This window comes from Pisolithus orientalis (assembly GCF_024613125.1).
Source record: "Pisolithus orientalis strain OTSU chromosome Unknown F5J12scaffold_1, whole genome shotgun sequence".
Lineage (NCBI taxonomy): Eukaryota > Fungi > Basidiomycota > Agaricomycetes > Boletales > Pisolithaceae > Pisolithus > Pisolithus orientalis.
The window spans coordinates 1,355,530-1,379,360 of record NW_026260782.1 but is presented as its reverse complement, the minus strand read 5'-3'; the positions used below and the strand labels follow the sequence as shown (position 1 = coordinate 1,379,360).

At 49.7% G+C, this 23,831-nt stretch overlaps 9 protein-coding genes across 9 annotated transcripts; 5 read left to right on the top strand and 4 right to left on the bottom strand.

Moving 5' to 3' along the window:
- Positions 1-31: 31 nt before the first annotated feature.
- On the top strand, positions 32-3,297 carry F5J12DRAFT_902181 (gamma-tubulin complex, component 3; the record flags this gene model as incomplete). Its single annotated transcript, XM_051748265.1, has 15 exons — positions 32-147; positions 200-261; positions 312-382; positions 432-654; positions 705-838; positions 887-1,232; positions 1,281-1,375; positions 1,434-1,721; positions 1,771-1,867; positions 1,915-2,058; positions 2,091-2,495; positions 2,554-2,786; positions 2,838-2,900; positions 2,948-3,013; positions 3,064-3,297. 15 exons carry the CDS (start codon positions 32-34, stop codon positions 3,295-3,297), a joined length of 2,577 nt encoding a protein of 858 aa, XP_051605809.1.
- Positions 3,298-4,430: 1,133 nt separating this feature from the next.
- F5J12DRAFT_710564 (histidine phosphatase superfamily-domain-containing protein) lies at positions 4,431-8,059 on the top strand (the record flags this gene model as incomplete). Its single annotated transcript, XM_051740657.1, has 15 exons — positions 4,431-4,545; positions 4,606-5,048; positions 5,098-5,318; positions 5,353-5,522; positions 5,577-6,049; positions 6,103-6,172; positions 6,225-6,250; positions 6,304-6,666; positions 6,721-6,806; positions 6,858-6,954; positions 7,008-7,207; positions 7,259-7,489; positions 7,579-7,725; positions 7,790-7,862; positions 7,913-8,059. 15 exons carry the CDS (start codon positions 4,431-4,433, stop codon positions 8,057-8,059), a joined length of 2,862 nt encoding a protein of 953 aa, XP_051605808.1.
- A 109-nt stretch (positions 8,060-8,168) lies between these two features.
- Positions 8,169-9,221, bottom strand: F5J12DRAFT_792844 (UBC-like protein). Its single transcript, XM_051743948.1, has 4 exons — positions 8,911-9,221; positions 8,693-8,849; positions 8,516-8,626; positions 8,169-8,402 (listed from the first exon to the last, which is right to left on the bottom strand). Exons 1-4 carry the CDS (start codon positions 9,182-9,184, stop codon positions 8,177-8,179), a joined length of 768 nt encoding a protein of 255 aa, XP_051605807.1. The 5' UTR covers positions 9,185-9,221; the 3' UTR covers positions 8,169-8,176.
- An 81-nt stretch (positions 9,222-9,302) lies between these two features.
- On the bottom strand, positions 9,303-10,854 carry F5J12DRAFT_902179 (uncharacterized protein; the record flags this gene model as incomplete). The annotated part of the gene is made up of 5 exons (XM_051748264.1): positions 9,303-9,941; positions 9,994-10,164; positions 10,217-10,303; positions 10,349-10,444; positions 10,666-10,854. 5 exons carry the CDS (start codon positions 10,852-10,854, stop codon positions 9,303-9,305), a joined length of 1,182 nt encoding a protein of 393 aa, XP_051605806.1.
- A 378-nt stretch (positions 10,855-11,232) lies between these two features.
- Positions 11,233-12,831, bottom strand: F5J12DRAFT_792839 (P-loop containing nucleoside triphosphate hydrolase protein). The gene is made up of 7 exons (XM_051743947.1): positions 12,494-12,831; positions 12,314-12,440; positions 12,044-12,257; positions 11,892-11,979; positions 11,610-11,839; positions 11,523-11,557; positions 11,233-11,462 (listed from the first exon to the last, which is right to left on the bottom strand). The coding sequence occupies exons 1-7, from the start codon at positions 12,621-12,623 to the stop codon at positions 11,444-11,446; spliced, it is 843 nt and encodes a 280-aa protein (XP_051605805.1). The 5' UTR covers positions 12,624-12,831; the 3' UTR covers positions 11,233-11,443.
- On the top strand, positions 12,780-15,330 carry F5J12DRAFT_21946 (uncharacterized protein). Its single transcript, XM_051738460.1, has 2 exons — positions 12,780-13,116; positions 13,177-15,330. The coding sequence occupies exons 1-2, from the start codon at positions 13,019-13,021 to the stop codon at positions 14,975-14,977; spliced, it is 1,899 nt and encodes a 632-aa protein (XP_051605804.1). The 5' UTR covers positions 12,780-13,018; the 3' UTR covers positions 14,978-15,330.
- Positions 15,331-15,560: 230 nt separating this feature from the next.
- On the top strand, positions 15,561-17,575 carry F5J12DRAFT_902176 (MFS general substrate transporter; the record flags this gene model as incomplete). The annotated part of the gene is made up of 10 exons (XM_051748263.1): positions 15,561-15,752; positions 15,809-15,828; positions 15,885-15,992; positions 16,045-16,134; positions 16,261-16,347; positions 16,400-16,534; positions 16,587-16,967; positions 17,025-17,141; positions 17,197-17,337; positions 17,392-17,575. The coding sequence occupies 10 exons, from the start codon at positions 15,561-15,563 to the stop codon at positions 17,573-17,575; spliced, it is 1,455 nt and encodes a 484-aa protein (XP_051605803.1).
- A 425-nt stretch (positions 17,576-18,000) lies between these two features.
- Positions 18,001-21,595, top strand: F5J12DRAFT_902175 (glycoside hydrolase family 2 protein; the record flags this gene model as incomplete). Its single annotated transcript, XM_051748262.1, has 19 exons — positions 18,001-18,150; positions 18,280-18,417; positions 18,472-18,491; positions 18,545-18,652; positions 18,700-18,780; positions 18,832-19,183; positions 19,236-19,405; positions 19,464-19,582; positions 19,704-19,741; positions 19,790-19,883; positions 19,935-20,073; positions 20,096-20,160; positions 20,215-20,293; positions 20,350-20,424; positions 20,477-20,525; positions 20,576-20,619; positions 20,671-20,788; positions 20,847-21,283; positions 21,337-21,595. 19 exons carry the CDS (start codon positions 18,001-18,003, stop codon positions 21,593-21,595), a joined length of 2,535 nt encoding a protein of 844 aa, XP_051605802.1.
- An 818-nt stretch (positions 21,596-22,413) lies between these two features.
- On the bottom strand, positions 22,414-23,227 carry F5J12DRAFT_711333 (small GTPase superfamily; the record flags this gene model as incomplete). The annotated part of the gene is made up of 5 exons (XM_051740697.1): positions 22,414-22,508; positions 22,562-22,653; positions 22,739-22,923; positions 22,978-23,117; positions 23,170-23,227. The coding sequence occupies 5 exons, from the start codon at positions 23,225-23,227 to the stop codon at positions 22,414-22,416; spliced, it is 570 nt and encodes a 189-aa protein (XP_051605801.1).
- Between the last annotated feature and the right edge of the window lie 604 nt (positions 23,228-23,831).

Genomic DNA, 23,831 nt, shown 5'->3' with positions numbered 1-23,831 from the left:
GATTAATGTGCAGAGTACATACCTAGTGATAATGCCGGACGTCTCCTCCTCGCTCGATGCGCTCGTTTCAACGCTAGTACCACAGTCAAGAAATGATCCAAAGCTAAGAGACGAGCTTCTGGTCCATTGCGAGGAAATCCTTATTAGGTTTCATGCCCATTGACCAGCCTCACAACGTGTTTATTGACGCGTCGTACAGTCACATCGGCCAAACGCACGAGAATGACATCGGCCACCTCTCCGCGTTGATAAAGAAACGGCGTCAGTCCCATTCTGTAGCCAGGGAGTCATTCCCTTACCACACCTTATAGTTCTTCAGTCAGCATCGCCAAATAGTGCATCTCTCAGGTTTACCAACCTATTGTCCCGGCTCCTGGATCAAGTAATGTCATGTAAAGTCTAGCGGGATAGCCACCTGACCTCCTTCTTAGCCGGTTCTAACGCGTAAGCACGATGCATTGGTATTTCTACTTGCCCTTGCATCGTCTCCTCGTCCGAATCAGCATGTGCCAGCTAGCGATTTTCTTGCCTCCCTTCGCCCTCCGCAAAACACGGTTCGGTCTATTTCACCTATTTCCGATTCTCAGCTGCCTCCACGCTCCAAAAAAGGGAAGTCAAAGGCAGAGCTTTTGCAGGAGTACCGTGCGCGCACAGGTATTGCCCTGCCTATCCCGTTCGTCACGCCTTTGACACATGGAAACAAGGTCACTCGCATCTTTCAGAGAATTTCCTTATCAAAGACACTTTATATCTCCTTCAAGGAATTTCTGGAAAATACATCCAACTGTCTACTTCAGATCAAGACGACCAAAGCAAGTTGATATTTGCAGATGATACTGTGGGCCGTCTTTTCTTATTGTTTCATCTCTCCTGAAGCCTAGGTCAGAGATGTGTCATTTCGACGCCAGTCAAATCATTGATACATAGGCTTGCCGAAGTTGGCCACCTTTATTCTCGCGTCGACGCTTTCGTTAGTGATCGCAAAGGACGATCTGGTGTCGGAATGATCGAACAGAGTTTATGTCACCACCTTCAGGCTCAGTTGACAGAGTACTACCGTCTCATCGCCGTTTTGGAGTCACAAATATCCACTGCCACGGCCCGCAGTGCCGACGGACATGAGAGCGTCAAGGATGAAGAGACTGGACTAACATTGAAACGTTTGGATGTTTGGATCACCGAGTGGAGGCTGCGAATGCGAATGATGAGTGTTTGTGTTGAGGGTGCTCGTGGTAGGTTATTGTTTAACCCAGCAGAGTTGGATTGAATTCTCCCACCAGAGGCTCATGGGGGTGCCTTGGTTAATCTCATCCACAGTTACACGGACAACGGTGACCCTTTCATACGGAAATTCACCGACCAACTCCTGGAAGAGGTGGGTTTTGTGCCGTCGAGATGACTCCCATTTTTAGGCTCCCTGTCACTCCTTACAGGTGTCCCAGCCTTTTTTCTCCACCCTTCATAAATGGCTGTTTTCGGGAGAGCTTTACGACCCATACAATGAATTTTTCGTTGCTGTCAATCCCGAGCTTGCTCACGTGCAGTACCTCCTCCACCCCTCCTCTTTGGCTGGTGGAGTCGATGGCGTGTTTAGTGCACTCGGTGGCGAGACAGATGACATGTCGACTGAACGTGAAGGAGGGCTTCGGCTGTGGGAGGCGAAGTACCAGTTTAGAGTGGATATGCTGCCCTTGTTCGTTGGAGAAGCGTTTGGGAAGAAGGTGACAATTATGGTGCGCTTGCGGATATAAAAACTCACAGCTCTGACAGATATTTTCCACCGGAAAAAGCTTGAATTTTATTCGCTACAGCTGCCATGATAGTGACTGGGTTGCAACAAGGGAGAAGATGAGCAATACGGGGGGAAGTGAGCGTGATACATTTAATATTTCACCTCGAAACTGAGTCCCACAGCCCTGAAATATAGCGATATCGTCGGACTGGAGCGTTCAATCGACTCAGCGTACTCGACGGCCAGCAAACGTCTTTTCGAGATTTTTATTGAAAAATTCAAGCTACTGGATCACCTGCTCGCACTGAAACATTACCTCTTACTCGGTCACGGGGACTTTGCAGAGCAGCTCATGGAGACTCTTGGGCCAGTACAAACTTCTGTCCGTGGCCATTCACGCGTACTCACTCTTCCTCTTGCAGGTCGAATCTCACCCGCCCTGCAAACACTCTGTACCGTCACAACCTCACTGCAACACTTGAAACCGCTATTCGAACGTCAAATGCACAAAACGACCCCCCGGATGTGTTGCGACGTTTGGACGCACGCATGCTCGAGTATTCTCACGGCGAAATCGGCTGGGACGTTTTCACTCTGGAGTACAAAGTCGACGCCCCTATCGATACGATATTAGATCCCGACTCGATGGTCAAGTATCTCAAGCTCTTTCGTCACCTTTGGAGGATGAAGAGGGTTGAAAGTGCTCTTAGTCAAGGATGGATGCGCGTTGCGGGTGCATCTAGGACTTTTTTGAAGTTGCATGGTACGTTGACGCCTAAGTGTCGTGATGATCAGCCATATTTGAACACACGGAGTTATAGACTTTGAGTATGACTGGCACCAGATTCGTATTGTTATGGCAGAGATGATCCACTTTGTCCGCCAAATGCTGGCCTACTGTCATATAGAAGTGATAGAATGTTCGTGGACATCTCTGATGGAGTTTTTCCATGAACCGGAAGGGGATCTCGATGCTATAATCGAGGCTCATCGCTCGTACCTCGATAGGATGGTGAGGAAGGTCCTGCTTCTGAGCCCGAAATCTGGAAAGGAGGTGAGTTCTACAGCTACAATCAAATTGCCCTGTTCACTTTTTCCGTGTCAGGAAGCACTCTTAACACAGGTTCAAGAGCTTTTCTCCACCGTCTTGCAGTTCCGTGAGGCTACGGTGCGTTGCATGTGGCGGCAATTACCACGAATCTTGATTCCGCATAGGATAACTTTTACCACTATTGTCTTGCCGAAACTGCAAGGAGGGATCAAACCAGAGATGCGGACAGAGTACGTTCCGTGCCTTTCTCATCTCAAAATTCATTGACTCGGATAATTAGGGCATCTACACCATCCCGACCCAGCAACAAATTGGTCTGCCGACACTTTCTCAGATGCGCAATCTTGTTAAGGAATACAGTACCACTTTCAGTGATCTTGCTTTGTCCATTGTCCACACCCTTCAGAGCCACCCTGACTTGGACTGTCGCTTCCTTGGCATTCGATTGTCATTCTCGGACTTTTATCGCGCAAAGAAAGATCAACAGCTTCTGCAGCAGCATAAGCAAACATAACAATGGCGGTGGGGCTTACACAGATACGTACCGGAAAGTATGCTACAGTAATGCAATAATTTGTAATCTATCAAGGACAGCTAGACTTCATGGTTTAAGTGATAACGAGATGAAGGAGGGCGCTCTATATTGCAATCCCCGCCTCTGGTGCGGCCAGTACTCACCTACAACTGCATTCAGCTATTAGTTATAAGGGGTGTGTCATTGTTATTTGATTGATTGATTACGTCGTCTACTATAGCACCGTTTTCGCAGGGGATCGGATCAAATGGTCGCGTCGCAAGGATAGAATATCTCAAAGATAGATGATAGTGCTGAACACTAATTGCGTGGTGCACGATGGATATATCGATCGCAGTGGGCTGTTGCCAAGGCAGCTGAAGTGCAGGGAGGGTATCCTGACGCGGAGATAACGTTGTGAACGAAGGTCTTGGCGAGACACACCTGGTCCCTAGTGTGGATTCGACAGGGATGAGCGCTTGAACACTGTGGTGGCAGACGTAATGAGCCTCTACCCCGACGTGATGATGATGTCCGGTGGCGCACGAATTCCTCGGCCTAGAATGGAATATAAGGGGTCCCGGTCAGAGTTTGGCCTGTGTCGTGCGAGCCCCCCTTGTACGTTCTCAACGGGACCTGAAGGTGCTCCGAACCTGCATCCGAGGGATTGCAAGTCATAACGCACGGCCAATTGCTGTGTCCATGTGGGTAATGTGCTTGTGCTTCGGTCATCGGATAATCGGGAAGCGGACCGAGAGTTGCCGGTTTTGATGTCTGTCATCCCGGCGTACCGATTGTAATTATGTAGTATAACGGGCTGCTCGCGTGCGGCCAGATCCACTTACCACAGCTTGCTGTATTAATACGTTCAAAGGCTTGGAGTTCGTCGCACTGCCGTGCAACCAGTTTCTGTTTCCCCTCTCTTTCTCCCCGAGATTTCGATGCAGAGCTTGCAGGATCATGTCCACCGACCGTCGCGGATGTCCATCCCCGCCGACTCCCCAGAGAGAACCTCGGGACGTTCGAGTTCTGTTCTTACAAGATCGTCTTCACGGTCCTCGATTGCCTCCTACTCCGATACGGCCCACACCTTTGAGTCCACGAGGCGTCCTGTCGTTCTCGGAATCTGTGCCATGGACATCAAAGCGAGGTCAAAGGCAATGCGAGAGATCCTTACTCGTCTGGTAGAGAGGGCTCGCGGCGCAATCCAAGTTAAGGTGTTTGGCGACAAGGTCATTCTGGACGAAGGTAGGCACAGAGTGCCTCTTTTTGTTCCGTCGTTGAAGTCACTCATGCCACTTGCTTAAGATGTCGAGAATTGGCCACGCTGTGACGTGCTCATTTCATTCTTCTCAACCGATTTCCCCCTCGATAAAGCTAGCTCTTACGTTAAGTTGCGCAACCCGTTTTGTATCAACGACCTGCCCCCTCAGGCCCTGCTGTGGGACCGTCGCCTTGTCGGCGCCGTGCTGGACCACCTCCAAATCCCCACACCTAAACGGCTGGAAGTCTCGAGGGACGGTGGCCCACAGGTAGATGAAGAACTGAAGCGTCTGATGAAAAGTAAACTCGGCGTGGAGCTTGGCGGCTTCCGTGTGACCCCTGAGGTGTCCCTGCGTGAGGACGGGAATGCCATTATCATTGATGGCAAGGTCCTGGAAAAGCCTTTTGTGGAAAAACCTGTCAGCGGTGAAGACCACAACGTGTACATTTACTTCCCTGGCGGCGGTGGCCGTCGCTTATTCAGGAAGGTATGTGATTCCCCGAAACCTTGTTATTTCCGTACCCATTCCAGTTTAGGTCGGGAACAAGTCAAGTGACTTCGATCCCAGCCTGAACCACCCCCGAACTGATGGCTCCTACATATACGAGGAATTCATTGAAGTCGACAACGCGGAGGATATCAAGGTGTATACTGTGGGCACTGACTACTTTCATGCAGAGACCCGAAGGTCCCCAGTTGTGGATGGCGTCGTCCGCCGAAACACAGAGGGGAAAGAGATGAGGCACGGTTCATCTAGGTCGTGTGACCATTCATGCTCAACGTTTCTTCAGGTTTATCACCCACCTCAGCGAGTTGGAGAAGTCTTACGCAGCAAAAATTTGTCAAGCATTTGGACAGAGCGTATGCGGGTTCGACATGCTACGGTGTGACAGAGGCAAGAAGTGCAAAGTGATAGACGTGAATGGTTGGAGTTTTGTCAAAGGAAACGAATCTTACTACGGTTAGAAATCTGGTTGTCGCTCTGCAGTCGGACTGATAATTTCCTCACCCGCAGATAAGGCTGCTGAGATCCTTGCCTCTCTTTGTATGCGTGTATCCGCGTCGTCGGGTCGTCCTCTGCCGGCAGCGGAAACCGCACCCCAAGATTCCTTCACTTGGCGCTTGAAGGCAAACGTGACTGTTTTCCGCCATGCCGATCGTACACCCAAGCAAAAACTGAAGTTTAACTTCCCCATTGGCGACCCCTGGACCCAACCCTTCGTCAAATTGCTAAACGGAGAAAAGGAAGAGATTATTCTCAGAGAGAGAGATCAACTAAATTTGGTCGCTCGTGCAGTAGAGGAGGCCAAAGCTCTTGGGGCTTGTGGTGAAGATCTTGCGAAACTGACCCAGCTCAACAACGCCCTTTTTAGCAAGATCGATCTTCCGGGAACGAAGGCTCAGCTAAAACCCGTCTATTCGAAACGGCAGGCAGGTCAGGCCCGGAGGCTGACGAAGTTGACCCTAGTATTCAAATGGGGCGGTGAGGTAGTGTGATCCAAGTTTGCAATTAGCTCCACCATTAATTCGGACTTATCTAGTTCACACATTCGGCGAGATACCAGTCCCGAGATCTGGGAGAGTACATGAAGAAAGACCTTTCCATCATGAGTAAGTCGCCTATATCCTATGGGTCGAATTTCATAATTTTTCTGTCACACAGACAAAGAAGCTCTTCAAAATGTCAAGGTACTTTCCATCCGGATCACCAACCAATGGCATACTAAAGCCTCGTTGCGTAGATTTACACCTCATCCGAACGACGTGTCATCGCTTCCGCCGAAGTATTTGCGGCGGCTCTCATTGATCATCCCCCGCTTTTCAGCTACTCCGTGTCATCATCACCTACTCCTTCATCGCCGTCTTCGCAAGACGGTACTTCAAGTTCACCAAGTGGTTACTCTAGATATGGCTGTCATCTGCGGATGACGCCACCCGCTCTCATAATTCGCAAGGATTTATTAGATGATTCCAACGCCGCGAAGGACCTCATGGATGACGTGAAGAAACGCCTGAAGATTCTACTACGACCCGGAGAGCCAGAAAAACGACCGGAACTCACTTGGCCGAAGAGTATGAAGAAGGAACCGGTAGAAGTTGTCAAGGTACCTTCAAATGTAATTCCTTGTTTAAAGCCCGCGGACTGATGACTTGAGTAGGAAGTGATTGAGCTCCTTAGCTCTTTTCGGGCTATCATGCAGAGAAACTTCGAAACGATGGATATCGATAAGATTCAGGACCAATGGTTTGTTCCCTTGGATATATCTGGACTCATCGGCTCAGTGTCACGACACAGGTGTTGCGGCGACGAACCGTGGCTTTTCCGCGAGCGGTGGGAAAAGCTATTCGAAGATTTTTGTGATGTTGAACAACGAAAATTTGATCCTTCTCGTGTGAGTTGAAATCTCCGAAGTTTAGGTATCGTTTGTGGACAATCACTCCGTAGGTGTCAGAACTCTACGATACCATCAAGTACTGTGCGCTGCATCACCGGCAATTCCTCTTCGCTATATTCGACGAGAACGCTGGCCAAGGCAAGGATCATAACCAAACCCAAGATCGAAAGTTACACGAGTTATATGGCCGCGCAAAAGCCCTCTTTGACCTGGTTGCTCCACAGGAGTATGGCATAGAACCTGACGAAAAGTGCGTGACATCGCATTCTCTCTCTTCAGAAAATGCTCACACCATAATCAGAGAGGAGATAGGAGTTCTCACGTCACTTCCATTACTGAAGAACATAGTGGAGGACCTCGAGGCAGCACGTAACGACGGAGGCAGTGCGCTCACGTTGTATTTCACGAAGGAAAGCCACATTCATACCCTCGTTAACCTTGTTTTACAATCTGGATTGCCTATCGCCAACCGAAGGATACCCGAATTGGACTACTGCGTGCGTTCTCCCTCACTTGGATATTATTGGCATTTGTCATTGATGGATCTGGTCCGCAGTCTCATATTACGTTCGTATTGATTCCTTGTTCTTCCTGTCATACCGCACTCAAAATTGCCCGCAGATTTGAGTTATACGAGAGGAATTTCGGTCGTAGTAACTCAGATAAAGAGTACTCGATTAAATTGTCTCTGAGTGAGGGTGCCCACTCGTCGAATGTTCTTGATTCCACTCTAGATGGCCGGCACTCGTTGCATGTCCAGCCAAGGAGGTTCGTAACCCAAATTATTAGACATGCCCGTCCCCGCGCTGTAATTCTGAGACCCCAACCACAGGAAACTCACGCAACATCTACCGTATAGTTTGGTCATCGAGAAACTCTCTAAGCATTTTGGGAGATTGACCGAGGTGAGTCAACTTCAGTGTCTTTCTTACCACATCAGTGTTATAATACGTAGAGTGAGGACACTGGCACCGACACATCATTACTTGAAACGATTCAACCCCAACCTCGACATATTAGCTTCAATGATAGCAGCAGCGACGATCCAGCCCAGGAGGTGTCACCGTCACTAATTCGGGAAATACAACTTGGAAAATCATAACGGGTGCATCAGCCTTTTGTTGTAGACTTTGCCTCATCGGTCGGGTAAACTAGAAGATGTATGGTACATACGATACTCCAGGAATTAGGGGGGTAATTTTATACTACGATACAGACGTTAAGCATTGCCATTCTCCTTGTCACGTGCAACCGTAGCTTCGTGTGGAGGTCGTTGGATGAGAAGTGTCTTCAGGACTTCATTGACCTGCCCCTGCGATACAGGCGTGAAATGGAGTGAATATCCCTTCTTAAAACTCGGAGCGTCATATAGCGCGCTCGGCGATCGCGAAAACTGAGCGGATTGTCGAGCAAGCGCAGCGAACGACGTCCTGTTCTCTTGATATCTGATGCGTAATTTCAGAATTTTCACACCCCGAGCACAACACTATGCACTCACAATCTAAACATTCAGTTGGTTCGATTAAGGGGTTCGTCAGCAGTGCGAAGGGCAACTTACTTGAATGCTTCTTTGTTGACAACATCGAGTTCGTTGATGTGATCCAGGACTGTAACCTTGAACAAAGCTTTCGTGAAATGCAAAATATCATGTACTCGGTGCTCCGTTGGTCTTCATCCGATACGTTTGTGAGATATATTATGCTAAACAGGCGATTGAAGAGTAGAGGATGTTTACCTCCACGGACGAAAACGGGTCATCAAGTTTAACAATCCTGTCTGGGTCTCCACCAGCGGATGGAACACGTCGGTAAGGAATCGCACGGTAGGCGGCATGTCTGGATACTTATCCGGAAATGTTATCGTGAACTTGAGGACGGACCCTGCATAGTATCCTGTAGAATGCCAGCCTGTGAGTGTCGTGCACGGAAGTGGAGTGGGGGCGGAACGACACACCTTTGTGCACAAACAGAACACCGTCCCACACGAGGACACTGTCCGGTGTAGGTGTAATGTACATACCAGAGGGGCAATGCTTATTATACCGAAGGGATGCATACTCGAATGACAGTGCCACACGGGTAGTTGGGTTGAGTGACGACGCATCACACACGCTCGATAGGTCCACCATGAATGGGGGCGATGGTTTCGAAATAGAAAGCGAGTTCTTCGCGTTTCCAGCGACTGAGCTTCTCGTCGAAGGTGCAACCAACCCGCTCAACGAAGACATCGACAAACCAACAGATTCAGGTGCAGGTTGCAAGTGCGCAGGCTGGTCTTAACATGATTTACGTAACTCAGTGCTCTTGTCAAGGTCGTTGGCATCATGCATCTTGAGAACATATGTATCACCTATTGTAACCGCCATTGTAGCGTGGCCTGTGTTCCCGGTCAGGCCTTCTGCCAGAATCTCTGTCTCCCGAACGCTTCTCCTGAAACTGCTGATCATGCCGACAGCGGTGCCAACCGTTGTCGTTCGCATGATCTGCAGCACCACGTATACGGAGACTATGGGCCTGAATATCATCTCTGCCATTTCGGTACTCGTCACCACCTCCATCACCTAGTCGAGCCAGAAGACTGCGAGGTTTCTCACTCATCCGTGGAGGGGATAAGTTGCGTCCACCGTCCTTGAGTGACGCCCCAAACTTCATCGTTTTCCCGCGCGACGGCGGTTCCTTCATCCTTCTGTTCTTCGTGTTTTGCATGTCGTTGAACCAGTCCCTCGGTTCACCATCTTCCTGTTCTCTAAACCTTTTCTCCAGCTTCTCCCGATCTTTGTGCCTTCCACGCTTTCCAACGTCTATAGGAACGTCCAGATCCGGTAATCGGGTCAAGTCCTCGCATTCACTCAGGTCCCGTGGTCCCCGTCGAATACGGGGGGACTCTGTTGCAGGGTCGTAGAATGGGCCGGACATCAGATTGAAGGCACTAAATGCGGAAGGTTCCAAAGGCGTTCCAGAAGGTCTCGGGAGCTCATCACAATCCTAAGAAAGAGGTAAAGTTCGGATTCTCAATCACGCAAGAAAGTCCGCCTACATCGCCTAGGTGCCCAGTGTTTGCACAATTGTAGCACCATTCATCTGTGCCGATGTAACCCTCACCACCCTGCCCGATGCGGAGTTGTTTCCTTGCTTCTCGATTTTTCTTGATAAGCATTCGTTCTTCATCGGTGACATACTGGTATATCCGCCACAGAGTCGGACATTCCTAGAAGGGGGTTGATGCGCCCATCGCGGTTCAGAAATACGCCATAACGCACGTTCGTCCTGTGACCTTTAGAACCACATCGGTCGCAATCATTGTATAAGTCTGGATTAAGCGAGCGAGAATATCGATTAGGACACGTCTACGGAACGTTAGTCACGCGAACTGGGCACTATGGACCGCTCACTTTGTTGATGTGGCCCTTCATGCCACAAGTATAGCATGTCTTGCTAATAGGGCAACTTCGGGTGGTATGCTCGTCACGAGCACCGCAAGTTAAACACTGTCACTCAATCGGTAACAAGTAACCACCAGACAAGGAAGCTTACTATCAACACTGGACATTCAAAGGCTTTGTGGTCACCCTCTGCGCCGCAATTCTTACACTTGAAGATGGATGGCTTGGCTTGCGTCGTCCCGTCTGCTTCAGCTTCGAAATACCGTACGAGCCCTGGAGCCTTGGCTGAAATTAGTAAACAGATAACAGCTATAACTGCTTCGTACCTTCCGGTCCTCATAATCCAGAAAGTCTATGCAATCGTCATCCGAGTCGACGATAGGTGGGGGTATGATTTCAATGGGGTCAGTACTGTTCGCACCAGGGGCTAGTAAAGAGACATGTGAAGGTAAGAGAAGTTTGGGATTATCCTGGACTGCAGCCTTCTGAGGGGACATCGGTGGGCCGCTGAACATATTCAGCGTTAACGTCTGGAACAGGAACAGCGACCACGTCGAAGTAGAACAATTGGGAATCCTCGGTGGATACTTCAGGCAGGGGGGCCGAGTATGTGTTGTCACATTGTTTTCCCCCTTCCTGTTGCGCACAGTCCGCTGAATTGTGAGTTGAAGAGCCAACCTGTTCGGTGACGGGACGTTTAGATCTTTTCTTTTTTCTATTTCTGCGTCCCTTCTCGTTGGATGAGACGTCTTGGGTGGGAGTAGGCGTAGACACGTCCTCCTCCCCGGAGGATATTTCGATTGGTGTTTGTCCTGGAGAGTTGGCCGTCAAATCAATAATTTCCGCCATCCTCGAGCGAGGTCGATCGCTTCTTGGCCAGACGCTGAGTTTATGTAAGGGCTGTGGTTTGGATATGGGTCATGTGATCTGTCCCAATCTGTAGATACAGATGTGTTGAAAACTCGCAAAATTGAGTACAGAAATAGGACAAAGCGCAGATCGGTCATTTGTCTAGCACAAAACTTTGTACAGAGAAAAAAGAACTCATATCCGTAGTCATTTAAGGCAGTGATTGTGTTGGAGTTGAAGATATCCCACACGTTCTTAGTGACTATAGTCATATCTAAACAATTAATTGTCATTAATGTGCTGCGGAACAGGGAAGTGAGGGTTAACGGCGTACTTTCTGTAAAATGTCTCCGAATCTGTAGGGACAGTCTGCAAAATATTATGAGCGGAAGCCGGAGGTCGGGCAACCAGTAGTGCTAACCTCGTTTCTCCTAGCGCCGCGGGTCTTGTTGTCAAACATCCTTTCAGATTCACGGCGGCGTTCCCGGTCCTCTTTAAGCCAAGATAGAGCCGTGTGATAGAGGTTTATCGATGGGGAATCTGCGGACGAAACACACGGCCACGGCATGGGTTTCGTCACGAAGTAACCATGGTGCATGTGAGCCACGTGTGTTGGAAAGGAGTTGAGTCCGTCGAAGATGTGAGTCGCATCTATGCGATACTTCCAGTCAATCGGATAGAACGAGAGAGGATTGATGCATACAGAGGATAGTAGCACCACGTGTGGTGCTGTCATTTCGAAGGAATGTAAGCAATTCATCACGAACCAGAACATCGAGGTCCACGGTAACCTGGTTACGCAACAGAAAGGAGTAAGAACGATCATTTAATCTACGGAAGACAGAAGGAAGGCACCTCATCGAGAAGCAGAACGTCCCACGGAGCCATGAGACCCATGCAAAGCTGGACCCGACGGCGCTCCCCGTCGGAGATTGCGTGCATACGCCAGTCCAGGTCTACGTCTAATATATCGAGTAGTTGATCTCTGCGCTCCTTGTGTCTATAACCTCCAACGGAGTCGAGAAATGCAGAAACAGTGATGTCACCCCTTACGACAGGATTCATTGCCCTTCAAATGGACGGGCCGTCGATCGCCAGTTTTGTAGGAGAAGGCAGGAAACAAACCACTCAGTCCCGAGGAACGTCACACCATCTGGTGAGTCTCTGAAGACGTCCTTTCCCTTGACGCGGACGTCCGCATTTTTCACGAGACGTTTACCGGCGAGGATCTGTAGCAAAGTCGACTTTCCGGCTGTGGAGTAGGATGGTTCATATCGACGCACGAAAGGCACAACAACGACTCACCGCCATTTGCGCCGACCAAGAGGGTACGGGAGCCCGGGGGGAGATGAAGGGATATATTTAAAAGAGACGGAGGGGATCCGGGGTTATGAGAGTATGTTAGCCCATCTACAGAAATTGCGTATTCGTGCATGCTCGGCCTAGCTGTGATGGAAAATAGGAAGTAACTAGGTCCATATATCCGTAGTAAGAAGAGAACGGCAAGACTCTTAACAGCTAACAGATGTGTGAAGTAAGATCTTCGGAGGCGCTAGTTATTGCCGACTTCACTGAATGAACGAAAGAAAAGTAACTTCTGTCACACGTGTGACACAGAGTATCCCGGCGTGGGAAGCGTTGCTCTGAGAACCGAATCAGTAGTGCTGACCCGGCATACCCAGCCCTCGTCGTCCAGCATCGTCTCAACCCTTTACCGACGGGGCTGCTTGCGGACGACAGCGCTCTCGCTGACCACTTCAAACGTATATCATCAAATCACACACTCCTTTGCCTTTTTTCTTCTCTGTTTATCAACGGTATCAACCCATCATGCACGTGGATCTGCTTCCAAGGCAGTGTGTTTCATGCCCGGCACAACCACCAGCCTGTACTTGTTCTGCCCAACAGAGTTGCATTCTAATAAGCCAGTTCGTGTCTCCTTTCCGCGCTAACCCTACCCTGGCCAACACGCCTTGTTTTCCCGTCAGGTCGTGCAACGCATGTCCCACCTTCACTTGCCGCGCAAGTGCGTCAACAAGCGCCAGTGGAAGCAGCGATAGCGGCATAAGTGCAGGTGTCCTTGCTGGTGCGATTGTTGCCGTGCTCCTCACTCTCGTTGGCGCTCTTTTGGTATTTTTCCTATATCGTCGTCGTCAGCGTGCTCGCCGCACTGGCAACACAGCGGTACAATCCAAACCAGACGTGCCAGCACCGGCGGCAGCAGTCCTTAATCGACCGGATCCGATTGAGAAGTCGCCTTGCAAGCCTGAGGCCGATCGTCCGCAGTCCCCTGTCGCAAGCGTTATCGACGTTTCCCCGCAGTCTGTACACGCTTCTGGGAACTGTGAAAATCACCCCGCACCCGAGAGACATCCCTCCGCCAATCCTTTCGACGACGTTCAGTCTATACAAACTGTCACCACACATACCAACGGTACCAATGTCATACCCATCGCCCTCGCTCCATCTGTATCTACCTCCGGTGCTCCCCGGTCTGAGTCGGGGATCTTGGCACCATCATCACCAGTTCGTCCTGCACGCCCTTCTGACCTCTCGCTGGATGGTTCCCAATCTCCCGAATCCTTGCGCGAGCCTTCCCCCCGGTACGCTCAGTCCCAGCGCTCTGGTTCTTCCCACGTGTCGTGTATGTCTGGCGCAAGTTATTCGAGCGAGCTCTTAAATGAAGCTCCGATGATCGTGACGCAGGGGCAGGGTGCCGTTCGGCAAGTTCTCGGTAAAGTCAAGGCAGAGGTTATACAGACATCGGGTCCCTCTACACCTACTTCCCTGGATAGTTTGAAACCGCCATCCGCCGCCTCGCGGCCATCTATCCGTTCACCCTTGGCAGCGACTTCTTTTGGTCCTGCTGACGTCGTCGAAGAGGCTGAGGAGGACAACGAAGCGAACCGTAGCGATCCCTTCGACGATCACCACCATCCTATTTCTCGGGGACCGTTGGAAATTTCTAACAAATCTCGACCTGCAAGTGGGATTTCCCTGGAAGCTCCCAATCTACCCTGGGCCAAGAGAGATACGTCAAGTCGTCCGGATAGCGTGAGCACTCAATCAGGATCTATTGTCGACATTAGCAGTGCCACTAGAGTGAACGTCGGTCTTGCGGGTAGGCTTGACCAAAAATCACCCTATAGGACTACTATGGGAAAACTAGTTTCCTCTGGTTCCGTTCCAACTACTGGACAATCTGCATCTTTGGATCAGCAGCAACAGATGGCTTTGGCACACGCTCAAGCTCAAGCTCGTGCTCATGGTCTCGAAAAGGCCAGAAGGGTGTCCGGAACCTCGGTCGTATCAACAACTTCTACACGCGCGGATTCAATCCTAGAGTCTTTTCCTTTTGTTCCTCCTTCCCCTATTGCTTCTCGCCCCGTTCGGTCGCCGCCTCGTTCGCCTCTCTATCAACAAGCTTCCAGTGCAACTGCACAGTCGGAAGTGCCACCGCCAGTACCAGCGTCCTCTCTTACCATCTCACAGCCGTCTGCTGCCGTTGAGGAGCACGAATCTACGTTACTTCCTCTGACACCACCACCAAGTCGTCGCATGCTGGGGATGTCCACTGCTTCAGAACTATCCACGGCTTCATCTGGGCTAGGGAACTTTCCATTCCAGATTGACCATGGAGGTACGGAAGGCAGCATGCCTTCGTCAAACTTGCAGGAGCGCCAGCGGGCTAGTCTGGATACACTAGCCCTTATGAGTGACTTATCCTCGTATCCGCTGGGTTATGACAGAGACGAACACGAGAGTCTGCCTCCTTTGCCCAAGCCCTGAGTGCTATGCAACCAGCGCCGCAAGGTGGCTGCCTCGTTTGGCTGGTCTGACGGGGGCCATTGCGTGCGTACGTCCTACTGTATTCTCCCCGCTTGAACATTTCTTCAATCTATCTCACGTGCTAATGTTACCTTGACTGAGTACAACCTTGCGTCTAGAACAGCTACTTCGTCGCACCTGCGCCGAACTACCCTTTTTTTTATACTTTTCTTTGTTCCGGGCCAATGTTTTGGGGGGTATACTCGCTCTATTTATTCGTATGTTTGTGCCTTTCAGAAAGATTCGAATCGCTGTGTTTAAGTTGAACGCATGAGGTACAGTGAATCATGAATTTTGCTGGCTTGCTACGATTGTACACCTCGGGCTGAGTGCTGTCCAGCATGCTAGGCGTCGCCCCTGTAAATAGCTAAGATACAGTGCCACCCTCGAAGGCCCTGGGTGAAATGCATGACCTCCAAGGGGACGAGGCTACGAGCAATCATCGTATAGTTACGTACTACTAACGTACCCTTCCGACAGTCACCCAGACTCAGCATCCCTGACGCTTCTCACTATCCGTTCGTTCACACCATCGCCGGTGACAATGTCGCAGCCAGCAACGGGGTATCAGCGGTTGGTCGACACCGACGAGACACACCTAGATGTCGAGAATCGCATATCTGCACTTATGGACACTAGTCTTGAACTCGACAGGCGGACGGAAGTCGAGAAGAAGTTACTTCGAAAGTTAGACTTGAGAGTTGCGTTTCTTGTTCTCGTTTATATCATGAACTATGTAAGTTCTCTCAGTATCTTTTCAAAATCATGGCGGAAGCTCACTTGTGGTCCGAGATGGACAGGAATAATATGGCGTAAGTATGAAGGCCTTTACCACTTCATATATCAATTAATTGTAACATCTGGCAAGCGCCGCACGACTAAATGGCCTGGAAGAAGATCTTCGCCTGACCGGACAGGAATTCAACACTTTGATCAGCGTCCTATTTATTGGCTATGTTCTTATGCAAATTCCCTCGTATGCGTCCCGCCTTCCGTGCTGTGCGGCGCTGGTGTTCATATTATCCCAGAAACACATATCTCAGTCGGATTAGAAGACCGTCCCTGTACCTCTCCTGTTGCATCTTTCTGTGGGGGATAATTTCCATAGGCACCGGTCAGTGAGCCCCTGCGTGGTAAAGTACTTGTTGCAGATTATACTGATGACAAACTTCCTAGGTGCTGCTCAGAGGTATGTCTCCATAACGGCGCCTTTGCACTGAATGATAGCTCATCTTTAATCATAGTTTTCGTGCGGCCCTTGTATCTCGGTTCTTCCTCGGCTTCTCCGAAGCAGTATATTATCCTGGGGTATTATTCATGCTCTCGAGATGGTCCTCCTGGTTTTCTTGTCAAGCTTCGTCTGCTTACACACTGGCGTTTAAGGTACAAACGTGACGAGCTCGGCTTGAGGATGGCATACTTTACTGGTGGCAGCTCGGTCGCCAATGCTTTTGGGTCACTTATCGCGTCTGGTGTCCTTGCCACCACGGACGGAAAGTTAGGATATCAGGCTTGGAGGTAAGCGCTAATGAATAGGTTTTTGGTAACTTACGATAACATCGGTGTACAGATGGCTATTTTTTTGTGAAGGAGGGTTGACATGTGTGATTGCTGCTGCCGCGTTTTTCATAGTTCCCGATTTCCCTACCACGCCGGCTTTCTGGCTCACAAGTGAAGAGCAAATACTCGCCCAAAAGAGGATGGAAGAAGATGTGTGCGGAATTGATCACCATGCGATGAAGGGTGTGGAAAGATCTGGCCTTGCTCAAGCATTAACTGATTGGAAAGTGTGGTGGCTTGCTGTTGCACTGGCCCTTTTGAATATTGCGTTGTCATTTTCTTTCTTCTTTCCTACGTTGGCGGCCGCTATGGGGTACAGTCCAACAATTACCCTTTTACTTTGTGCCCCACCATGGATCGTGGGGCTTCTTACTTCGTTTTTCGTCATGGGGTCTGTCCAATGATAGTTGACGCTATAATTGACCTACTGATGCCCCTCTGCTTCCAGCCACTCTGACAGAACTGGGGACCGCTTCTGGCATATTGCTGGTCCAATCTCGATGGGCATAATTGGCTTTGTATTGGCCAGTATGTCGATGGATACTCTTGCCCGCTACCTGTCGTTGTGAGTTGCATGATACATCCAGTCGCCAAAGGGGTCTTTCTTATCCTCTGGCCAGATTTTTTATGACCCAAGCTACGGTCGCATACATTGTTCTGTTGGCGTGGGTGAGCAATTCAGTACCAGAATCTTCATCCAAGCGAGCAGTCGCCATAGCCACTGCCAATACACTTGCAGGTCTTGGAAACATTGGGGCATCGTAAGTTCTTATCATGTTGACGTAGGATCCGAATGATCCATAATCCCAATGCAGTTATATATGGCCAGCCAAATGGGGTCCATCATACGTGGACTCGTTCTTGATTTGCACCCTGATGGCCGCGATATCCATTTACATGTTATGGGTGTACCGATTGCACCTGATCAACCTCAACAAGAAGGCGGAGATGAAGGAACGTGCTCTAGATTTACCAACTGGGTTCAGATATGTAACATGATGAAGATAAAACCCAACGTACGGTTCTTCATCCAAGCTCCCTGTGATCCCCATGTATATCAGGCCTGGTTAGCCTTAGGCGGGCCGACTAGAATCGCTAGAAGCGCTACTGCCAAATATGTGGATGTTCCAGGCAGACCTTGACCAAAGGCGGAAGGCATGTCATTCCTTTTCTTGCCAGGGTACTACCGTTGGTGAGCTGTAAGACGTGAAGCTTGGGGCCCCAAAGCCTACATACACTCAGGAACACCAATATTAATTAGTCTGCTGTGGCTGGACCGAACAGTTAACTTTCACTGGTGCTGTCGTTCGACGATGCTCTGTACAGGAGCTCGTAATCTCCGACGTTCGCCCAACTATCAGCCTGGTCCGGTGATGCGAGTCGCCAGCGAACCAGAAGTACATGTGACTCGACCAGCCAACCCCATGAGTGCCATCAAGTTTCTCCACAGCGACTGGGTTTTCACGCAAGTGGGTGGGGGTCAGGGAACGAGATGTGGAGAATGGCTCCCAGTAACCGAATTTCCGACCACTGTTCACGTTGAGCTGTTGAAGTTGAAGAGAATACCAGATCCAGTGAGCCCATTGAATTACTTGCATGTTATTCTGCCATCTCTGCTAAACTTGTCAAGTTCCTGGGCATGAATGAGTGGGAGGTGCAATGTGAGTGTATTCGTGGGTTATCGAGCTTGCTCCAATCTCAAGACGGACCGTTCCGTACTAGGGGTTGGAGAATCAGACTGGACATTTAAGAACAATTTCACTATTACAAATGCCGAGTTGGCTGCGTGCCATGTCGACCTCATCTTTGAGGGTCTCGATACTTATGCGACTGTCACCCTCGTCAGTCTGCAATCAGATTTATGGTTTCAAGGTTGTAGCTGATCGAATCCCAAGAACGATAGGGAGATACTGGGGTCCGTCACATTGCTCTCCCAGGGATCTCAACGAGGTCTAATGCTCGTGGCAGCACAGAGAATCAGTTCGTGACTCATAGGGTTTCTGCGAAGCAGCACCTGCAACCAGGTTCCAATGAACTGGCAATAACCTTTACAAGCGCATTTAGGAAGGCAAGTCAGTACCAGGATCACAGTCCGTGTCACTGAAGCGTGAAAATAAGGGAAGGGAACTCGAGAAAGAATATGGTAAATTCCATCTGTGGAATGGAGATTCCAGTCGGCTGCACGTAAGGAAAGCACAGTACAAGTACGCAGTATCGTACAAGGACTTTGACCAAGCTTACGCAAGTCATTACAGTTATGGCTGGGATTGGGGCCCCGTACTTATGACTATCGGGCCATGGAAACCTATTTTCCTACATACTTATGACCTGCGCATTATGGATGTTGACATAAGGTGCAGGGTCGCTGAAGCATTGGATGTAGACATCACCGTAGACCTGGCCCTTTCCAAGGACAGCCCTGGATCAGCATCTGTACTGCTCAGGGACCCACATGGCAGCGTTGCTCGTTATCAAGACGCTCTCGCCACCGAGACTGGAAGAGCAAGCACGAAATTCTATTTTTCCTCAGGAGAAGCGGAGCTGTGGTATCCCGTGCATTACGGGAAACAACCTCTTTATACAATCGAAGTTGTGGTGAAGGATGTTGTAGGGTCGACTCCTGTTATAGCATGAAAGTACTTACTATCAGTGTGTTCAGGACGGTCGTGTCATGGATTCCAGGCACGAGAAGGTCGCCTTTCGCCGCGTTCAAGTCCTCGAGGAACCGCTTATCGACCAACCGGGGAAGACTTTCTTGTTTGAAATCAATAATATCAGAATATTCTGTGCAGGGTCGAATTGGATACCTGCCGATTCCTTCCTTACTCTGTAAGGAATTGTTCGACCATTTGAAGCTAGGTTTTATTATCAAAAAATGCGATTGCAGATTGAATCCGCAGAGGTATCGCGACTGGCTTCGATTAGTGGTCGACGGTAACCAAAATATGGTCCGAGTTTGGGGGGGTGGCATTTACGAAGCGGACATTTTTTATAATATCTGTGATGGTAAATACTGAACTGTACCTCGTCGGACAGCCCAACTGATTGTTTTGGCCAGAGCTTGGCAGTGAGTTCATTCGCAGTGCACGATGATTACTTGACTGCTGAACGTGCACTCTCCATGAAGTTCTTGTATGGCAAGATTTTATGTTTGGCTGCGGACAGGTTTGTACCACACAATAACGTGCTGTTCACCTCACTGTTCTTTCTCAGTATCCGGCATATGATTCTTTCCTCAAGCTTGTCGAGGTCGAAGCTAGGCAGAACGTCAAGCGACTTCGTAATCACCCCTCCGTCGTGATATTAGGTTTCTTCCCTGTTAACTCGCAGGTGTTCTTGCTGATCAGGAAAACTGTAGCTGGAAACAATGAAGATTACCAACTAGCTGAATCTCTGAACCTCATAGAATATAGTGGTCAAACTTCCGAATGCCCGGAAACCAAGTTTCCTGCCCGGCGTATTTACGAGAGCCTCCTGCCGTCCATCGTCAGCGAATTGTGTGATATTCATTATCACAAGGGCTTCGCCGTATAGCGCACCAGGGGTGCCAACAACGGATCCGACATTAGGGGACTTGCACCAGTGTACATGGTAACAGCTCGTTCGAGTCATCACATGTACCGACCAACTTCTCGTAGGGAACGTTTGGCACGGCTCCCAGCAACCGTGGCAAAATTGGGATACTCTATCTGGGCGCTTCGTTTCTGAATTTGGAATGTATGCCATACACGCAACCTGTAGGTCAGAAGTACTGACCACGTCATCCCCCACAGGCAGGGATACCCTAACGTTAAGACGATTGATCACTGGCTCAATGGTCGAACGGACGAACGTTTTCCTCAATCGCGGTGCGTGTAGACTTTCTTGAGTGAGCAGAGGCGCTCACGTAGATCCATAAAGTTTTAATAACCAGCATAACAAAGCAGCAGGGTGTGAAGGCCGATTGGAGGTAAGGGTGAATTTCATGTTATTATGCCCGGCGATCAACAATTATCCCAGCTCTACCTCGTGGAGAACTTCAGACACACTTTCGATATGGATAGGTGGATAACCTCTCGATAACGCATAGCACGTGTTTGATAATCTTGACACAGCTATGTGTATTATACCCAAATCATGCAGGCCGAGGCCCTTGCAACTGCCTATCGCCTCTGGCGGCGTAACTGGCGTGGAAAGGGTAGGGAGTACACCGCTGGTGCCTTAGTATGGCAGGTCGGTGTTGCGTATCGTTTCATATCACTTGCAGGTCGACTAAACTCGGGTTGGAAAGATGAATGACTGCTGGCCGACTACTTCGTGGGCGATCGTTGATTACTTTCTACGGCCCAAACCTGCCTATTTCGCGATTTCGCGCGAATTGGTACCTTTCGCCGTGGGGATAACACGTAAGGAAAAGAAAACATTCACAAACGAGCTCTCGGCGTCCTCGTTTATCATTGAAACGATCTTGGAGGTTTGGGGGACTAACAGTACCGTGGCGGAGAAGAAGGCCAGACTTGAGTTGACTTTTTTTGAGCTTGATACGAATTGGTCAGATAAGATCTCAATGGAGGCCGTCATGGCTCCAAACTCAAGCACCGAATTATTCTTCGATCAACTACCTGGTCAACCCGTACGTACCAAACTCAGCGAGGTTCCCCGAACGATTATCGTTTCTGCTCGCTTGTTGGACGAGGCCGGGGTTGTTCTAGGGCGGCTCTCGAACTGGTCAGTTGAGCAAGGAACCAACCCAAAGCCCTGTAACTGACTGACCGTCCCAGGCCGGAACCTTATAAATTTATTCATTTCCCTTCTGTCAAAGATTTGGGATTGAGTATAACGATCGGCAGTGACGGTGAATCCGTTGAACTTGCCGCTCGGGTGCCAGTTAAAGGTATCGTGCTGGACGTCGAGGGCGACGACGTCAAGTGGAGCGACCAGGCGATCGATCTTTTTCCAGGGGATCCCCAAATCGTTAAGGCTGTAGGGCTCGGGGGCCGTGAGGTCAAAGTGCGATTCCTAGGCGATAGCTCATCATGAAGGCGAGCGGATGACGTAGCGAGCCACAGTTTTATCGCCCACACTCTTGCTCACTTCCTTTCGGTCTATTTCACTGTCCGTATCTGGGAAGCTATCTCCGTGGTCGCCGCGCAGCGTTCTCTCACGCTAGGCTTTGTCTTTCCTCGTCCCACCTACTACTTCATGCGTCTCATGTTCAACTTCTTGGATCTCCACTTATTCCTTTACACTACCATGTTTTCACGGAGCCATCGAGGTAGAAACACATGACATAGCTGTTAGCATAGGTAACCAAAAATAGTCAAACGCAAAACTGAAGCGCAATTTGATTAGGGAATAAACTGGTAACCTTATCCTTCTGGTCCGCCGTACACATGGTGCAGTACAGCCCTCCGGTAAACGTGATGATACCAGGTTCGATAGGACTCCTGAACGATGTGGAGGTCATTTCGTGACTGACGAGAATGTATTATTAACCGTAGGGGAATATACGCTACAATTTGTAATCAGCAAGAATCCCTGAGAGGCAAGGAAAAAACCTAGTTAATTTACAGACTACAGCAAAGGTCTGCGAGACAGGAATGCAATGTGGAGGATTAAACGTAACAGTCTAAGGGGTTGGGAGAAGGGGGCCTGGCCTATCTGAGGGCTGCCAATGGGGAGATTGTGAGGAAATAGCAGTAAATACTCATAATGCAGGTTGTAAGATCACCACGAGGCCAGAGGCAGCAACCTTGGTTGAAGGTTTGGGAGCTAGGATATAGGGAGCAAAGTGACTCAGAAGCTTGTGACGACATAACTGAGGGCCAGCCAACCAGAAATGCTGAAGAGAATAACGATCACATAATGATGCATTTGCCAGGCTCGGGCTGGTCGGCTTGGCTGCGGGGCGAGCGCTTCTCGATCTCCGCAAGACATAGTTCGAACACTTTGCCTTGGGTGGGATCAAACTCTGCTTCTGGCGTGATTGGGATATAGTGCACTTACCGACATTGACATTATTCTTCGCACTGGTTTCTACCCATGCGGCTTGTTTCGTTTTGGCGAGTTCCTCGGCTTCCCCAGGCTGAACCTGTCTACTAGCCGAACTGTGAGGCAAAGAACCAAAATAACCGTCGACAACGCGACACGCAATAGTGCAGGAATGGTACTGAAAGAACGTACCTTGACTGCAAGTCGCTCTTTGCACCGACAATTACACAGGGAATTTCATTTTTACCACAGAAATCGATGATCTTGTCGTAGACGATCTTGACCATGTCAAAGGACCGTCTTGAGGCGATGGAGTATACGAGGACATAGCCGTGTATACCGATGGCGTGTTTGGAGTTGAGAATGGAATATTCATCCTGACGAAAGTGTTGGGGTTGGGGGCAAGAAACGGAGTCAGGAAGCGGACAGACCTGGCCAGCGGTGTCGATGATGTCACAATCGTACTCTACCCCCTTGTAGGCGACGACTTTAGAGAACGTATTCTCAATGGTAGGATAGTATGAATCCACAAAGTGGTTTTCTATGAACTGTACGACAAGCGAGGACTTGCCTGGAGAGGGTATTAGGGTGAACGAAGTGCTGAGTTGTGAGGGGGGACTCACCGACTGAGCGCGACCCGAGTACCGCAATCTTTCTCTTCTTTGTCGAGCTGGCTGCCATTATGTATGGAGATGAAAGCTAGAGTAAAAGAAGGGAGAAAGAAGAGAAGGACAAGGAAAGAGCTGGCGATACTAGAGGGGTCGTGGCGGAGCAATTATGGTTGGCAAGACCCCAGATCAATGAGCCAAACGTCGCCCGTTACTGGCGTAACAAGACTGTAACAGATAGCCAGCCACCGGGAGTGAACGGGTGAAAAAAAGCGACAAAAGGCAGAGGGATGGCAGGCTGACAGGGTATATAAGGGACAGCGGAACAGTAGGCGGGTAACTAATACACTCAGTGGCGTCTAACTTGTGCCAGCGGGGCTTTGCTGATTTATCAAGGAAAATTTTACAGCAGTTCGACAGCCACGGTTTCCCAGGTGTCTGGGACGGTCTCGCCCGTCAACGAGAGTAATTGCACTGGCATCTATAACGTCGCTGGAGTCGACCCCGTGGTCTTGTGATGCGCTGGCCCCGGCCCGACCATCTCGGCTGTATGGTATATCTCCATCTGCCATCCTCGCTTCAACATCCTTCCCGTTTTTTGTTTCCGCACGATCGTCACCATATACCTGTGTGGAATCCCCTGAGGTAAGACCCAACTGTTCCTATTCTGACGTCTG

What these genes read in the sequence shown, in the direction of transcription:
- F5J12DRAFT_792844 (XM_051743948.1), bottom strand. Translation starts at nt 9,184, where the DNA reads ATGTCTTCGTTGAGCGGGTTGGTTGCACCTTCGACGAGAAGCTCAGTC. An exon ending in ACCCGTTTTCGTCCGTGGAG is followed by an intron (nt 8,627 to 8,692) that starts GTAAACATCCTC and finishes TATCGGATGAAG; the next exon opens with ACCAACGGAGCACCGAGTAC. An exon ending in GTCAACAAAGAAGCATTCAA is followed by an intron (nt 8,403 to 8,515) that starts GTAAGTTGCCCT and finishes ATTACGCATCAG; the next exon opens with ATATCAAGAGAACAGGACGT.
- F5J12DRAFT_792839 (XM_051743947.1), bottom strand. Translation starts at nt 12,623, where the DNA reads ATGCACGAATACGCAATTTCTGTAGATGGGCTAACATACTCTCATAAC. An exon ending in CTTGGTCGGCGCAAATGGCG is followed by an intron (nt 12,441 to 12,493) that starts GTGAGTCGTTGT and finishes CCTACTCCACAG; the next exon opens with CCGGAAAGTCGACTTTGCTA. An exon ending in GCGGCGCTAGGAGAAACGAG is followed by an intron (nt 11,558 to 11,609) that starts GTTAGCACTACT and finishes AATATTTTGCAG; the next exon opens with ACTGTCCCTACAGATTCGGA.
- F5J12DRAFT_21946 (XM_051738460.1), top strand. Translation starts at nt 13,019, where the DNA reads ATGCACGTGGATCTGCTTCCAAGGCAGTGTGTTTCATGCCCGGCACAA. An exon ending in AGTTGCATTCTAATAAGCCA is followed by an intron (nt 13,117 to 13,176) that starts GTTCGTGTCTCC and finishes TTTTCCCGTCAG; the next exon opens with GTCGTGCAACGCATGTCCCA.